General features: G+C 38.0%; 2 protein-coding genes across 2 annotated transcripts in view; one reads left to right on the top strand and one right to left on the bottom strand.

Annotated features, from left to right (window-relative positions):
• The window catches only part of LOC139147724 (probable ATP-dependent RNA helicase DHX35), a 13,679-nt gene extending 484 nt beyond the window's left edge, over positions 1–13,195 (top strand). The window contains exons 2-16 of the mRNA XM_070718892.1: positions 167–300; positions 873–1,043; positions 1,528–1,694; positions 2,206–2,379; positions 2,831–2,899; positions 3,517–3,645; positions 4,099–4,277; positions 4,876–5,077; positions 5,452–5,678; positions 6,162–6,256; positions 8,600–8,677; positions 9,380–9,428; positions 9,744–9,978; positions 10,497–10,608; positions 11,117–13,195. Of these exons, the coding sequence (XP_070574993.1) occupies positions 167–300; positions 873–1,043; positions 1,528–1,694; positions 2,206–2,379; positions 2,831–2,899; positions 3,517–3,645; positions 4,099–4,277; positions 4,876–5,077; positions 5,452–5,678; positions 6,162–6,256; positions 8,600–8,677; positions 9,380–9,428; positions 9,744–9,978; positions 10,497–10,608; positions 11,117–11,155 (2,060 nt within the window). The 3' untranslated portion in view covers positions 11,156–13,195. The remainder of the gene's footprint in view (positions 1–166; positions 301–872; positions 1,044–1,527; positions 1,695–2,205; positions 2,380–2,830; positions 2,900–3,516; positions 3,646–4,098; positions 4,278–4,875; positions 5,078–5,451; positions 5,679–6,161; positions 6,257–8,599; positions 8,678–9,379; positions 9,429–9,743; positions 9,979–10,496; positions 10,609–11,116) is intronic.
• Positions 11,412–18,086, bottom strand: LOC139147728 (AFG2-interacting ribosome maturation factor-like). Its single transcript, XM_070718897.1, has 4 exons — positions 17,765–18,086; positions 17,223–17,402; positions 12,081–12,193; positions 11,412–11,538 (listed from the first exon to the last, which is right to left on the bottom strand). Exons 1-4 carry the CDS (start codon positions 18,031–18,033, stop codon positions 11,486–11,488), a joined length of 615 nt encoding a protein of 204 aa, XP_070574998.1. The 5' UTR covers positions 18,034–18,086; the 3' UTR covers positions 11,412–11,485.
• Positions 18,087–18,122: the final 36 nt, after the last annotated feature.

Genomic DNA, 18,122 nt, shown 5'->3' with positions numbered 1-18,122 from the left:
ACGCCATCTGTTGCAATTTCTAATTCCCAACGTTACCTTACGTATGAGGAAAACTCATGGAAGCACAAAGAGTCCAATTTGCCAGCGACACTTTCACTTTATATGACTGGCACTCATCTATCGTGGAGTTCACACAATTCATTGTCTGTTTCATCCCAATCTCCAGGCACTGATGCACCTGGATCTGGTCTGAAGGAAGAAAGGGAGAAGATAAGTGAGGGTAGTGGTGAATCTGTCATACATAACCCACACATATCACTGTCTATCGAACAGCAAAGACAGAGATTGCCCATCTTTAAAGTATGTTATTCTATGTAATTTGCCCTCACTATAATATGCAGACAGAAATATCCTGTCGGTACCTTTTTGTGAAATTTTTGTCAAATTGTAGAGTACCTTACCTTACCTTCCTGAAAGAAATAATTACTGATTTTTGGTTTGCTGAGATCAGATGAAAGGTATAATGAGTAAACAGAACTATATCAGGGCAGGTACTGTTTCGCTGGGACAGGCAAGTCCATGTCTACCACAGTCCCTCTACATGAGTGGAGAGACTGTGTGCCTACATTGCAGGTCATCATCTCGCATGAATTTCATACACTGGGATTATGGTTATGTTATGGTCTGTTTATGGCTGATATGATGTAATGTGATGTGGTGTGATGTATCATTAGATCATAGATGTGATTTAGTATGATACAGTATGATACGCTGACTCAGGATCATTCGTTCTATACTGAAATCATTTGATCAAAAGCATGTATTCCTTTTAAATTTAATTAAAGCTTTTGTTCTGCTCCTGCGCAATAGAAATACTCATGCTATTTGCTTCTCCTGATATGGATATTTTTTATTGTTTCTTCGACTTCCAGCATAGGAATCACATTCTGTACCTTGTAGGGAAGTACCAGACGGTGGTGATTGTCGGAGAGACTGGTTGTGGCAAGAGTACACAGATTCCACAGTATTTATCGGAGGCTGGATGGACTGCCCAGGGACACGTGGTTGCAGTCACACAGCCCAGAAGAGTTGCCGCTGTCACTGTGTGTATTATCATAGACCCTTGACAAAAACAACTGAAGCAGTAACTGCATGAGTGGATGTTTATTTGTATCAGGACACAAGTTGGATTTATTTCCAATATCATTGACAACTGTCAGCCGCAGGAAATCGTTTGAATATTAATCAGCCATGACATGCCATTTCCTTGGCGTAGTGATATTTTGTGATTTTTAAAAATCACCATGTAGTGATACCTCTGACTTGTAGAGTTTTAAACCCTTTTCCCACCGTGGTTTAGCCCAAAGCCATTGATATCAATGCTGAGTTAAGACCTGTTCGTAGGGAATTAGGGGGTGAAGAGGTTAAATCCTTAACATGTACCATCTAACACAATATTTAATTTTTGTTTGTTTGATTCACTAGCTGTGTATCTTTTGTATCCTAGAAAAAGTAAATGGCAAAATAATATTATATTTCTGTGTGAACAATATCACCAGAGCATGGTAATCTGTCTTGCTTTGTCAGGTGGCAAACCGCATAGCAGAAGAGATGGGTGCTGTCCTTGGCCATGAAGTAGGCTATGCCATCAGATTTGATGATTGTACAGACCCAACAAGCACCAAGATCAAATTTCTGACAGATGGAGTGTTGGTCAGAGAGATGATGAGCGACCCTTTGCTGAAGAAGTACAGGTAACACTGAAGTGATTTTGGCATTTAATTTAACCCTTTTCACCAGCATGGTTTGACCCAAACCATGCTTATCAATGGGGAATATGGACCTGTTCACTTGGAATAGGGGTGAACAGGTTAACCCATTTCCCTGTGCACATATCGACTCTCCTCAGATGGGAACAAGAAAGTTCAATGAAACCATACAAATGAAAACATAGACCTTTTCCCTAGCAAACGCTCATAGATTGTATTCCTTTAACTTCAATGACTAGATAAGATCTTTACACTGGAAACTATATTTAAGAGTTGACGGGCATATGTTTGCATATATAAAATATCCATAAGCACTTCTTCTTCCATCTTTTCTGTTTGTATTTTGAGTGGTGTTGTAATGCATTGTGCAAGCTAATGATTAGTGTAGAACCTCTTGTCATCTTCAGTGTTTGCAAGCTGAGGTTTCAGGAAGAGTGTAGTGAACACAGAAGCTGAAGAGAGGTCCTAGACTAATTAATTCTTGTCCTTCTCTTAGTGTCATAATGATCGATGAGGCCCATGAGAGAACCCTCTATACAGACATCATTGTCGGATTGTTGAAGAAGATTCAGAAGAAAAGGAAAGACTTGAAACTGATCGTCTCCTCAGCTACTCTGGATGCCGAAATGTTCCAAGATTTTTTTAACAACAACGAAACAGATGATGTAAAGTATGTTTGTCGTCTTTACACTTTCAAGTCATCAGTTGCATTTAATTGCATGCCTTGTTTAATTCAATGCAATTTGTTACAGTATGATGTCACATATTATTATTATCATGCAGGAATTATTATGTTCTCTCAAAGTGTTAGCTTTCCTGTAACCTAAAATTTGTATATGTCATACATTCTAGTCATCAGGTCTATATATTTCTTAACATCATCTAAGTATACCAAATAAGTCCAGAAATTTGAAATCACTGCCGGAATGATGAATATAACAGATATTTTGATATCTCATCTCATTGATGAAGAACTACGTTTCAATTTCCCAGTCTTTGAACATGATTATTTAGTAAACAGATGTATTAGGCCATGGTGTTGTTTTATGCATTTTTTGACTTGATGTTAGTTTGGTAGATTTTGAGGTCATTTGTCTTTTTTCTGTGCATCATTCACACAGCAAAGACACAGCAAGCATTTTAACAGTTGAAGGCCGGACATTCCCTGTGGATGTCTTCTACACCATCAGGTATGAATCTCGGCATTATTGCCGTGACGTATTGATATCAATGTATTCAGAAAAAACAACCACCCAGTAAATAATTTATGAGACAACACTATCAATATATTGACAAACAAGTGGTAGTGTAAATTAAGGTGGCGATAACATTTTAAAATGTTGTTTCAGTAATCCTAAACCAGACCTGTTCCTGAGCAAGATATTAAAGGGGCAGTACCTGTTCCTGAGCAAGATATTAAAGGGGCAGTCTTCAGTCCCTGGTTCTCGCATTAGTATGATTGTTTACATTGACTTTTTGTGTGATTTGAGTCCTTTGTTCTCCTTTGAAATTTGTGCAAGATCAGTAAATTTGCCCAGATAAACAAACCTGCCCCCTTACCTTTTGATGACACGTCTTTGTGGAAGTTGAACCATGTCACATAAAAATTGGCTGTACTTGAAAAGTACTTCAGAACAAAAGTACATTGCAATGAATCAGGTAGCTTTTAATTTTATTTTATAAAATTGTCCTTTCATTCTTCAGAAAACTGTTTTCTAAGCAATATCTTCTGTGTTTTTTCTAAACCTACTTGCAGATCTCAGGTGAAAAGGTACAACTGTATATAATGTTTTTATTCTCCTCTCAGCCCAGTGCCAGATTACATCAAAGAGATGGTGGATACAATATTCAAAATCCACAAAGAGGAACCTGCTGGTGATATACTGGCTTTCCTTACTGGTCAGGACGAAGTTGAAAATGTTGTGTCTTCAGTCAAGTAAATATCAAGTAACAACTTTCATTTGGGTTTGAATTATGTTGGTAGAGAATATAGATGATGATGATGATGATGATGGTGAAAAAGCATAATGATTATGATCATGATAACAACAATCAGGATGAAGGATGATGAAAAATATATGATAATGGTGATGTGGATTTGATGATGATAAAGATGATGATGATGATGATGATTTTGAAGATGATGCCAATGGTGATGCAATGATGATTTCAACAGTAGGCTGGTATAATACAACATTTTCAGATGATAAAGATGATGATGATGATGATGATGATGATGATGATGATTTTGAAGATGATGCTAATGGTGATGCAAATATGATTTCAACAGCAGGCTGGTATAATACAACATTTTGGACATTTTTATGCATTCTTTGAAAAGATAAGACAAACGTCTAAAATTACATTATTTAATGCATTGTGATTCAAGAGAACAAGCCAGGCACCTTGGAGACAGATACATGAAGATGTGGGTTCTGCCAATGTATGGTGGTCTACCAGCATCAGAACAAATGAAAGTCTTTGAAAGGACAGGAAAGAACACCAGAAAAGTTGTCATAGCAACCAATATTGCTGAAGCCTCCATCACAATCAATGGCATTGTTTATGGTAAGTTTGTCCCAACATTTTCCTTTTGCTTTGAATAGGGAAGTGTTTATATTTCAAAACATCTTACTAGCAAGTTGAAAGATGTCTATTCAATGAATAGGCTAAAGTGTGTGACCCACAAAAATGTTTCAGTCATGAAATGAGTCTGAAATGTTACCCGTGAATATGAGTGGATTGTGGTTCAATGGAGACAGCCCATTGCTAGTTTCATATACTGATATAATAATTATTTTTTTGTTGTTTTCTAACAAGTTAAAAAGTTTTCAGTGACTGTTCCAGTAGTACATCAAACAAACATCACACAAAGGTGGAATTTCAATTCAACCAATTTGCCTTAAAATTTGATCAGTGTATTGATTAATGTTGAAAAGTAATGAAATGAAATAGCATTTCCCTATATTGTGCTGCAGTAAAGCAGATATTCTTCCTTTGATAATAGGATTGTATTTCCTTTTATCAATAGCGTGTACGTCTTGATACAGCATGGTTACTTTTCTTCACATTGCTAATCCAATCTCTGAGCAAGCTTATGAAATGTTCAGAAGCCAGTACGATATCAAGCTCTGTATGTACGTTATTTTTCAACGTCTTTCAACAGTCATAGACTGTGGCTTTGTCAAGCTGAGGGCGTACAATCCCAAGACAGGGCTAGAGGGTCTGGTTGTAGTTCCTGTCTCACAGGCATCAGCAGAGCAGAGATCCGGCAGAGCCGGCAGAGTCAGGTCTGGAAAAGCATACAGACTGTTCACTGAAGATGATTTTCTCAAGCTGCCAAAATCTTCTGTACCAGAAATGCAGAGGTACTGTGATGGATTCTGTTAATGTGCTATATCTTGGGTTTACAAACTTGAGTAGTGAAAGTCTTCAAAGCTGGAGAATAAGATCTCTAGTCTATCACAATGTGTAAATCTATAACATCTGAAAAATTGAAATTCTACATTCAAGAGTATTTGTGTATGATGATACAGTATGATAACTATGAACAGGTACAAAATTTGTGTACCAAACTTTGCACCATGATCCCTGATTTGTGTTCGTTATTTGGCAAGAGAATGGTTGAAGATTTCATTGAAGAAAGCTTGAGCAAAAGTTTATAAGTCTTTCAGTTTTTAGGTACATACTACCATGAATCCTTCCATGATGTTTTCAACGATGTGCTTTTTACAAATTTCAGAACAAATCTATCAACGGTTATACTGCAGCTTAAATGCCTTGGAATAGACAATGTTCTGAGGTTCAATTTCCTGTCAGCACCTTCATCAAATGCCATGATACGTGGCCTGGAATTGTTGTACGCATTGGGTGCAATAGATGACAATGCAAAGTTGGCACAACCACTGGGTGTCCGCATGGCTGAGTTCCCTCTGGATCCAATGTTTGCCAAAATGGTCCTCATTTCAGGTGAGTTTTCTCGTCATCTCATAAAATCATGCATGAGACCAGAACAGGATATTCACTGAAAAGGATAGATTTTGGCTTGAGAAAGTATATCTCAACCAAAATTCACCAGGGGTTACCTTCTGTTGTAAAGTTGGAACTCTGTACACAGCAATGGACTGCAAAGTTTGTTCAACTGAGGTCAAGCCATTCTGTTTCCTATGAGTTGCAATGCTATGAACTGTATGGCAATTTTACTGGGAAAATCACAAAATCATTGCCCTGGTATTCAACAGAAGAAACAGATGACATCATTTTCCCAAAGAAAAATTTTGTGGCTTGACCTAGGAGATGTGTAGGATAACCATCCAACACTGAATTACCTTGATTTGTTTTGACTGCTTCACAGTGAAATGATTGAACTGCTGTCATTATTGATCTGTGAAGATATGGAAATGCTCAGTTCGACAGTAATATGAATTCAAATGTTTAAAATTCCCATTCCAGGTGAATATGGCTGTTCCGAGGAAATTCTCACCATCACTGCCATGTTGCAAGTGCAGAACATTTTCCTGTCACCTTCAAAACAGAAAGCTGCAGCGGTGAGTAGCGATTCTTAAAGGGCCAGTACAGTAGCAGTAAATTTTGATGATTTTTTTGCTATTTTTGTTTTTAATGTCAACTACAGTTTCTTGTTCTACTCCCCAAAGCATGCTGAGATACACAGTATTCAGCTTGTCAACTCAGCCTGTACATGTGTAAAGAACATTGTTACCATCCACGGTATTGTTGACAAGTAAATTCTGGTCTTGACTAGAATTCAAATGTAAACAATACACAGTGCATTTTACATGTATAAATGTTGTGTTGACAAACTGAATAGTAAAGGTTTCATCGTGCATAGGGGATTTGGACAAGAACTGAAAATTGATATACAAGACAAAAATGCTAAAAAATCGTCAAAAGTTACAGCTACTGTCCCTTTACTGTAACCAGGCAGTACGCCCAAAGTATGGTTAATGCAAGACAGCAAGAGTCATTAAATTTGAGACTTCCCTCCATGCTTCAGAAAGAAACCTGTTACTGTTTGCACATGTGATACTGATGCAATAATTGCTTTTGCATATCTAAATTGCAGTGGCAGATCCAAAAAGTGAAATTTTGGAAATGTATGGTTGTGTCATTAAAATCAAGCATACATACACTGATGCACTTCCTATGAGAAGTTATGACAAGAGAAAATATTCACAAATTCACTGCAAAACTTTCTCAACATATGACTAAACTTTTCCCCACTTCTAGATTAAAATCTGCTTTGTGTTATTAGTCCCCACGGACACCGTCCAGGGGACTTATAGGTTTGGTCATGTCCATGCGTGCGTGTGTGCGTGCGTGCGTCCGTTCACGCAGTTATCTCAGAGATGCCTGGAGCGATTTCATTCAAACTTGGTACAAGGATTACTTCATATGTCATACATATGCATGGCGATTCGTTTTGTGATACGAACTAATATGGCCACCAGGCGGCCATTTTATTACGATTTTTTCATGTACAGAGACCTAACTCAAACATGTTTCAACCGATTTTATTCGAAGTTGGTACAAGGACATTGACCAATGTCATAGATATGCACGTCAATTTGTTTTGTGATACGATCCAATATAGCTGCCCTGCGGCCATTTTGTTACAATTTTTTCATGTACAAAGCCATAACTCGGGCATATCTCAACCTATTTTATTTAAAGTTGGTACAAGGACATTGACCTATGTCATACATATGCACGCCGATTTGTTTTGTGATACGATTCAATATGGCCGCCAGGCGGCCATTTTATTACGATTTTTTCATGTACGGAGCCATTAAACTCAGACATGTTTCAACCCATTTTATTCAAAGTTGGTACAAGGACATTGACCAATGTCATAGATATGCACGTCAATTTGTTTTGTGATACGATCCAATATGGCTGCCGTGCGGCCATTTTGTTACGATTTTTTCATGTACAAAGCCATAACTCGGGCATATCTCAACCTATTTTATTTAAAGTTGGTACAAGGACATTGACCTATGTCATACATATGCACTTCGATTTGTTTTATGATACGATCCAATATGGCCGCCAGGCGGCCACTTTATTACGATTTTTTCATGTACAGAGCCATAACTCAGACATGTTTCAACCGATTTTATTCAAAGTTGGTACAAGGACATTGACCTATGTCATACATATGCACGTCGATTTGTTTTGTGATACGATCCAATAAATTAAATTAATTGCCAATTTGCATTTACATGATGAACTTTTGTTTTTAGGGTGAATGTCCAGAAGTACTGCATCAAACTTTATAAAATATGGTACCAGTGATAATCTATCAGTGTTATGATAGGATGCAAAAATGTTTTGCAACATCCTGTTGATTAATTCCTAGTTGACTCATTTAATGACCTTTAGGATGGTGGCCTACATTGGTTTTATGTTTTCATCACCATGGAACTCATTCTTGGCCATTGAGCGCCATCTGTATCAAAGTACTTTTATCACAGACCTAATTAATGAAGAGGACTCTATCCTCTCTGAGGACTTGTAATCAAAGTACCCATTAACAAGTGGGGACTGTGTCATCAACGATGACGTGTATAATTATATATAAATACTCCTGTTTTGTTTTTAGAAATTATTTTGTCTGATTAAGGCCTGTATCAGGCATCAGATTGTCTTGCCAGAAAATTTGCTTACCAGATTACAATTTCAATGAAAAACAAAGGACTATGACACCTCCACAATCTTCTTACAGACTAGAACAAACTTGATCCCTGGGATCGAGTTCCCTACCTTTAAAGGGACTATCTGCCTTGTCAAGATAATCTGATATGAATTTTGGAACCTTCATCACTTGTACAAATGCAAAATAAAAACTTTCTCTTTTTTGGATGTTTTTTCAGGAGAAAGCCAAGCGGAGGTTTTCTGTGAAAGAGGGTGACCATATTACATTGCTGAATGTGTATGAGTCTTTTGTACAGGTATGGTATGAAGAGAAGATGTATTTAAAGTTTGAAGTACCTTATTTTAATCATCCTTATTCCTACTCATGTTGTCAAGACTCCATTTGCATTTATTTCCATGGAAAATGATGGATACTTGTGGAAAAAATTCACTAACAGTTCAGAGGTGGCAGGATTTCTGCTTTTTTGTTCAAGTTGTGCTGTTTAAATCCAACACTATATCTCTTTCAGTATAGATGAGCTGTAGTAACTCAATGCTCTAGTGTGTGATGTGCAACATTAACTTACAGATATGACAAGTCTTTTCAAACGTGATCATAACTATTACTACCCTAGTTAAGCATATTATTTACTTATTCAGTGATACTGAAGGTTCACCTGGACATTCAAAACAGTTCACATCATGTTACCTTGGTAATCTTTCATGTAAAGCATGTGTATAATTTGGGGAAATAAATCTAGTGCAGTAATTGAGAATAAATTAATTTCACTTCTGAACAACATGATTTATGACTATGGTGTGCATGCCTTAAAGAACTATTTCTGTATTTTTGGTGTTTGATATATGTTTTCATCTATTGCCAGCGGTATATTGATGAATTTCGTGATAGCGGTTAAATAATATGCCGCCACAGATTGATCAGACATAATCATTTACACCATGGATGTTGTTTTCATGGTCTGTGTGATTTTTACTACTGTACTGTAATTTTTTTCTAGCATGACAAAAGTTCAAGGTGGTGCCATGAAAATTACTTGAATTATAGAGGTAAGAAATGGATACGAAAAACTTGTAAAGCCTTTATGAAGAAAAGTTGTTATACAGTGATCTCCATAGTTCAAAGTGAAAGATAATTACAGTATGGCTTTTATTCATAATTGCGATCAGAAGTGAATCTGTTTTTGCTCAGGTGTGCATTGTATGAAAAGAACCACTTCCAAAGGGCAAGTCAAAGTGCTGTAAAAGGTCAAATTATAAACTATACTTGGTTATACACAAACTGTAGAGCAAGATACAGCTGATACAGTGTTTCGTTGGGTGCTAGAGGTCAAGGGTCACAAGGACAACGTTTTGGTCTTTCAGGTCTCAGTAGGGCGGTGTCAATACGAGAGCAGCTGAAGAAAATTGCCAAGAAATTCAAACTCAAGATGGAGTCCAGCGAGGGCGATGTTGATGTAATATGTCGCTGCATTGTAGCAGGGTTCTTTGCAAATGCAGCCAGGCTGCATCCAAGTGGGTCCTACAGGACAGTCAGAGATGACTTTACACTTCACATTCATCCTACATCTGTACTTTATCCTGAAAAACCACCAAAGTGGTGAGTGGAAACATCAACAAATCTGAAAGCTGAGCAGGTCCAATTATACTTTGTGGGACAGTCTGAATATATTACTTGCAGTTTTTCATGAAATCAACTCTTGGTAGTTGTGAAGTCATTACAGGATTTTCTTTTCCGCTTTGCTTTTTGTTTTATGAAGTAGTCCTTTAAGAGTTTATACAATTATACAGACATGTCTTTGTCTCAAAAAATTGGTCATAACATTATTAACTTGAATTCTGTCACATAAGCAGCATCACCTTTGTGGGACAGTCTATCAATATTGTTGGAAAAAATTTCATGAAATAAAAGTTGAAAAATAGTTCACCTGGTGAATGAAAAGACTCGTGAGGAATGTGTTCAGTCAGTGTTTGATATAATTTGCCCTTTTGGAAAGTAACACGAGACTGTAATTAATTTATTCTGCCTTCTCTGAACACCACATCTGTGGTACTTATGCCAGAGTCACTTCTAGATTGGACATTTAGTTTTGATCTCTGTGTATCCATACCTTTCAGGGTTGTCTTTAATGAAGTTCTTCAGACCAACAAAGATTACATGAGAGATGTGACAGTGATAGAGGCGTCATGGCTGTATGAATTGGCACCGCATTACTACCAGTATGGTACGGTAAGTACAAATCAGTTTAATATGGGGAAAACAAGACAGACAAGATAGCATGTGCTGTGGTTCATCAGCTTCAGTAGTATATGGACACAAGTTGCATATGGAATAACTGTGGATTTTTTCAGAATGATAGAACTTCATCATATAATTCATGATGCATAACCTGGTAGAGTATTGTGATTAGATAGAATATCCGACAAGTCCTTGAATTTTCATAAAGTAAAAGTTTTACAAAAGCTCATCTGAATTGGGTAGAACTAGAAGCATTTAGTTGCTACCTGAAGTTAGGCACACCATGTTAAGATGCATTTGATAAAGAACACATTTTTTGTTGGATTGTTATGGACAGTACTGATACAACATAAATTTACTGATATCATCTGACAGGTGTCATGCATATGTCAATGTTCATTGTATATGTACTGCTTTGAGTGTAACATGATGTGCGTCGTCTTCATATAGCCATCTCGTCTCTCATGCTGCATTTTCTTGTCAATTTTTGTCCTTGTAGGAAAGAGAAATTGCTGCCAAGAAAGCACGACTGGAGTGAAATGTGTGAAGACTTTAATGACGACCAGCTGTTAGCATGGTGATGGCCTGTGACCTATCAGATTATGTCATATCATATGTTTGTGGGCTTTATGCGCCTTGTAAACAATTCATTGATTGGTCTGAGAATGCAACATAAAGAAATGGAATAATCACAGATAACATTGCCAGACAGCTGCTGGTAGCACTTGAATTTGACACAATTTATCACATTTGCATGTGTACAAAGGAATGAACTTCTTAAATCATAACAACCTTTTGTTTGGGTGTGAATTATTTTTTTATTAAAAATATATAATAAAATTACATGGCAATTGTCAAATTGTAGATATCAGCTTGTGTAATCCGCATCTGCCATGAAGAAACTTACATGGGCCAAGGCATCTGGAAGGAGAATAGCAAAGAAGATTGTTTTAGATTTTCAATGATATTTAAGACAGAGGACTTTATGATGTAAAACCTTCAGCCACTAGTGTTTACCCGAGTTCATCAATTGTTAAACAATGCAGCGTAAAATGCCGAAACCGTATTTTTTTAAAGGCTAATTAAATAATCAAAATCGAAAGAAACTATTGTTGGATATACATGTACACAATGGTAGTTAAAATAAAATAACAATAAATGCATTGCACACTGCTTCATCAGGCTTTAGATATTTCTATTTTATGAATGCATTGGCACTTGAAATCAGAGTCTAAATGACAGTTCACGACGTAATTTTTTTGTCAACTGTTTTATTCATAGATTGAAGACGTCATCAGCTCAAAAATGCATTACAGATAGTGGAGGTACTATCATACAAAGCCAGGGTTTTCCTTCAAAAAAAAAAACAATCCCCCCATATCAACACCCCAGTCTAAACAATAGCAATGCACCAAAGGCGTGGCATTTAGATAGGTATTGGCTATAACAATAAGTATACATACTGCCAATAAGGTCATTCAGGTTACCAGAGTCCATCCACTGCTTTGATAGGTTCTCCATATACTCCTGATTGTCATATTGCACTAGGTCCAGTAAAAGTTTTCGTTTTGTGTATCTGCCATAGCAAGTTAAGGAACACCTTGGACCTGAAGATCATGAATTTCTGTTTGATGACATAAATATTTACCTCACTTCTCAAATCTAATAGCATCCTATGAACAATAAACTCAATGGATTGATCAAAGATCATATGTGCCTCGAAACTGAAATGAAACTTTTGCTCAAATCCATTAGGAAACTGTCTATCATTCTCTTACCAAATCAAGAATGATCAGAGGTCACTGTGCAAATTTTGGTACTAGAGAAACAAATTACCTAACATTTACTGATATTTGAAATTCAAAATGGCCTCCTGCCTATTAAGCTATGGGGAAAAATTACATTGCTGATTTTCAAAGATTTAAGACTAGCTCAAAAATAAACCCAGTAAATGGTACCAGAAAAGTATCAGAAACATTTTAGAGTCTGAATATCTTGCTCATGCGCATTTTACCTTAAACTATAAGTATGCTCTTTACACATGAACGACCTGCCACTGGTTCAAACTATTACCCTTTATGAAAGCAAAATGTGTTTTTATTATTTCATCACATCGGCGTAGGGTTCAGAGAAAATTCTCTCAAGGCCAGTGACTCTAACTTTCTTAAGACTTTCAGAAATTTTTTGTTTTCAACCATGCTGATTGTTGGTCTACTCTGAAAAGCATGTTGAAATGCCCTGTATTTGGCTTGAAATGCAGACATATAATGACAATTAATTCAACTATCAACAACAAAGTAAGTTACACACACATGCTATCTTAATATGCTGCAACAGTCTACGCTTTCACAGAAGACCTAGCAACTGCAGAATAACCAGATATGAACTGAAAATGCTCACGTGTTTCATTATATATTGCATTTATGTGCAAGTTTGAACCTTTGCTACATGCTTTGCTACATTTAAAGTGTTATGATCAACACAATGAATTTCACCACAGATCAATTCTAAAGGTCATTAAGTATTCAAATATGTAATTAGCTGAAATAAAAATAATTAATTTCTTTGAGTACTGTCATTGTATCACAATATAGCATGTGTAATTACCTTTGGTCAAGTCCTTCAAGCTCTATATGCCAAACCGTGAAAGCTTGTTAGCTATTTATGCAAATTATGAATTAGCTGACATGAAAATGCAAAATGACTTTCAATACTGTTATAACCTGGTATAATGATCAATGTACACAGCATGTTTCGCCAAATTTTATCAAGTAAATGCCAGTATATATCCCTAATTTGGAAGGTTCATTAAATATGCATATTGGGAATTGGCTGAAAAAAATGTCAAATGACTTTCAATAATCTTGTATCATAGTATCTTTAATGTACATAGCAAGTTTTGCCAACTTTGGTCAAGTCAAAACAGATAAATATCGCTAATAAATGCGGGATATCGGACCGCAGGCGGGCGAAGATTGCATTATAAGCGCGCCAACCCAAACTCACTGCATGGACATCACATTTACGAAATCGAAGTCCAAAGTCAACTACGTCATTGTTAGAATAAGAGAGGTTTTCCATCACACGGGAGCATACCACCACAAATTTTGCACAGATGGCGTTGCACTGGCATTGAAAAAGGGTGCATGGGAGCATGGGAACGCGGGCAGTTTCCCTCGCTATGGGTAGGAAATGCATTGAGCAAGACACACTTCCGGGTTCGCAAAAAAACGAGGATCCCATTTACGGGGCGCTCAAATATAACTATTTGCTGTGATACATAGCAGAGGCGTATATGTTTGTGATGCTGAGAATAACATCAGTAAATAAATGACGGGTTTTAAAAGTTGACGTTTTTTGCGATGAAACAGACTTCTGAAGGTAGCTCGCTTGGGGAACACGTCATCCCGGCCGCTGTCCGCTTTGACCCCAGTAATTCACACTGGTTTTGGTCGGCCCCAGGTACCCAAGTCACTTCGACCCCGTCACACTTTTGCCTACATGTCCACGGAGACGATTCAACATGTTCCACAACAAAGCCAAGACAAAAATTGAAAATATCAATAAAATGGCTTCACAAAGGCTGAAATACACGATACTCGATGAAGTATGAAGTTTATGAAATGAAATCAAAATTGACAACACAAGTGTTTGTCTCGGGTAATACCACTTGAAGTTGAACAATTCTACAGACTGTTTCCATACAGTGCAGTATTTGTCAGTGACAAATTAATCTTTGCAATACATTTTTTTTGCGATGAGCTGGAAATTTGATTAATATCGAGTTAATGTACATAAATATTCCGTTATTTACTGGGACACGTTTATTTTCTCGATCCGCTATCTGCAGACTACGTGCTGAAGTACATTGACTGTTCATGTCAACGATCGTTTCTCCCTCTGCAGAGTTTCTGTATCCCGTTCAACAACGCTGTACCTCGATCACACGATAGTGACGCTATGTAGCTGTGCAGTATTGAAACTTATCATAAAATGGCCACCTCGTCTAACAGTAACACGTATTGTCGGGATTATCGTACGGAAAAAAGACTGCCAAAGTAAGACTTATGAATCTTCATCAGAATTGAACACATCATGATTGTACACGAGTATCAACCGTGAATGCACGTTGAGCTCGGCAGTTACACAAGCATGGTACGCTACATGCATAGCCCTACGAGTATGGCGACAGTGTCCGGCTTTGGCTACGCCGCCTACCGGAGGTGGGAGGCGGCGTAGCCAAAGCCGGACACTCTCGTCATACTCGTAGGGCTAGCTACATGCACTGCCGCGATGCCGATCGTATGCATTCCAAGGCCTATCCCGGAATTTGTTTCACAAACAACCTCAAAGGAGAGCAAACATACTTCTATGGACAATGACGAACACGTTTCTTGGCGAAGCAAAATCAAAACAGTGCAGAAGTACATGAAGTAGGTCATGACCTTGGACTCTGTGCACGAACCTGATTGGACACTTCAATACCTTTGACCCAAAGTTATTATTCATCAGCACTTCCATGCCATGAGGCAAGGTAGAGAACGTATGTACTCATTTCTGGCGATCGAGCAGCGAGGGAAACAATCAATTACCAAGGATAAAGCTAATTTGCTAAACGATATTTTATCTTGAATAGTGAGTTGAATGAGTAATAAAATATCATATTTTTAATGTTCAATACGAGGTTGAAACACGGAGGGACCGTGGTTGAAACCAGAGCTATCCAGCTGTTAGCCCTGCGTACGATGCTGTGTGTTCCGCTACAGCTAATAGCCCCGCTCACCACAGCCCTGCAAAGACCCGTACGTAGAGTTGGTGACTTCAAATCCATTTTTGGACTTGACGTAAAAAGCCAAATTACTGCCGAAATTCAGCGTTCTTGGGCCCAAGTCGTATCCCTGCCTACCTCAGCTACTCGATCGCTTCCAAAAATGCCAGTCTTTTATTCTTTTTTCGTAAATAACCGTCGATGTCGGCAACTCTCTCGCTAGCCCTGCGTACGTACGCAGTGTACGCTGTGTGTTAGGAACGCACACAGGAAATGCACAGCGTACAGTGCGTACGTACGCAGGGCTAGCGAGAGAGTTGCCGACATCGACGGTTATTTACGAAAAAAGAATAAAAGACTGGCATTTTTGGAAGCGATCGAGTAGCTGAGGTAGGCAGGGATACAACTTGGGCCCAAGAACGCTGAATTTCGGCAGTAATTTGGCTTTTTACGTCAAGTCCAAAAATGGATTTGAAGTCACCAACTCTACGTACGGGTCTTTGCAGGGCTGTGGTGAGCGGGGCTATTAGCTGTAGCGGAACACACAGCATCGTACGCAGGGCTATCCAGCTGTAGCCAACCTGGACAAGCACATTTCACAGCGCCCTCAAACAGTCGATTGTTTTCACTTGTCATACGCGGCGTAACAGAAAAATTAAAACTTTCATAACTTCATTAATATCCAAGCCACGCCCACCAAAACCTTTTCAGTTCTAGCCATTTGAATTCTGAAGATGTCTACCAAATTTGACTGAAATACGTTCAGCCGTTTTTGAGAAAATGGACCAACAGACAGACAGACAGACACACAGACAGACAGACATCGCTGCGACATATGCTCACGTGTTCACACGTGAGCAAAAAATGATGGAAAAGTCATATCCTCGAGGTACATTCCTGTTGAACACAATGGGAAAAGATGCCCCCATATTTGTGTAGTAATTTGCAGTATCATACCCAGGCACACTGCCCAAATACGGGCAAGCCCATGCATTTCAGAACTAGCTTCATTCTGGTTACTACGCGTGTGTCTATCAGCAAACGTTCCCTTTGTAAACAAAGTCCGCGTGAGATTCGAACGTCTCCTCCGTTGTGATTGTACAGGCGACAGTGAAGTTAGTGATATTGGGTGATATTTCTCAAGGTTTCATACTAAAATCCAATGTCAGCTAAGCACATTATCAATGATATCTGTGTTTTTGAAAAATTTGAAGTGAACTGAATATAAATTAGATCAAGTATGATCATGTGACATGTAAGCTAAACCTAGCCGTTATTCGTTGCCCAGCTTCAAGTGCATGGTCATTTCATCATGAAATCCTCAAAAAAATTAAAGGCACAATATTTCTTTCAATCAAGCTTTTTACTGATGATAGCATCTCCCTGCCGGTGTAATGAAATTTACGATAAGTTACAGGCCTTTCTGCCGTAAAATCTCGGTCCACAAAAACCATATCAGGGCCATAGAGCTTCATTACTGTTTCCTTTGTCCCTTTTTTTTCCTGTGAATATTGGAGGGCACAGTATTAACCCTTTTCCTGCCAAGTCCATATTTCACCACCAGCTTAAAGATGGTTAAAATAATGGTGTATTTTAACATAATACTGTACATTTGAAGACTGTTGAAAACATAAATATTGTAAACTTGATTTTTTTGGACTAAAGATGCTATAACGCACCAAACCAAGTGGGTGAAAATACGTCATGTTTTGGCTCAATACTTTGCTGATGGGGAAGTGATACTGTCTGGCAGGAAAAGGGCACAGTATTTTAAGTTTTCAATAGTACAGTTTTCTCAGCAGTGACTCAAAACTTTCACATCACTTATAAAGGATACTGCTGAGTAAATGCCCTGTCAATGTCACATAACCACTCTAGCATCTCAGCTATTGAGGGCTCTGTGGCAGATCTCTCAAGTGCCTTCTCTAAACCAAGCTGACCAGCATGTTTATGGTATGTTTCTATGCAGCGGTTGTATTGGTTGTGGACTCCTTTCCACACATTTTGCAACACGTCTCTGGAAAGAAAAAATGTTTTATTTATTATGTCCAAATTTTTTTTTTACAAAAGGCTCATAGACTGATGTCTACTCAAAATTGTACCACTTTATGAGACAGATGGAGTGTGTCAAAGATTTTTACACATTTGTATGATTGCAATCGGGTAAAACAGATCAAAACGGTTTATAAGATTAAGTGCTATAGTCTTGGTATCTAAGATCATGAATGTACAAGAATACAAATGGAAGATTTGTGCGGCCCCATGAATGATTCAATTTAGGTCTTTTTTCACCGCCATCATCCTCACAGTCTGAAAACCAGTGTCTCAACATGAAGTCAAACTAAGATCACACGCACTCAAATTCATGAAGAAACTTACAAGCACTCTTTGAGCTTTGCAATTACAATTTCTAGTGAGTGAACCAGTTTGTATTGGAGTCTGTCCTTGATGTCTGTGAAACTTCTGAGAGGGGTGCCCTCTACGTTGACTCGTTGACAACACTGTAACTGCTCGCACAAGTTACACAGCGATCCCACATGTTCTGAGCTACCTTCCAGTGTCTTGTTCCAGGTTTTTTCTTGTTTTTCAAGATTGTGGCAAGCTTTCCAAATGACCTTGCGAACTGTAGTCTCTGGCTCCATTCCCATGCTCAATTTCTTACATTTCAGCTCGTACACTAACCATATACGACTCGGAAAACTGCTGACGACTGACCTTTGTTGACACTTCAACTTTG

This window comes from Ptychodera flava, chromosome 13, assembly GCF_041260155.1.
Source record: "Ptychodera flava strain L36383 chromosome 13, AS_Pfla_20210202, whole genome shotgun sequence".
NCBI lineage: Eukaryota > Metazoa > Hemichordata > Enteropneusta > Ptychoderidae > Ptychodera > Ptychodera flava.
The sequence above is the reverse complement of the archived record's forward strand: the minus strand, read 5'-3'. Positions and strand labels throughout refer to the sequence as shown.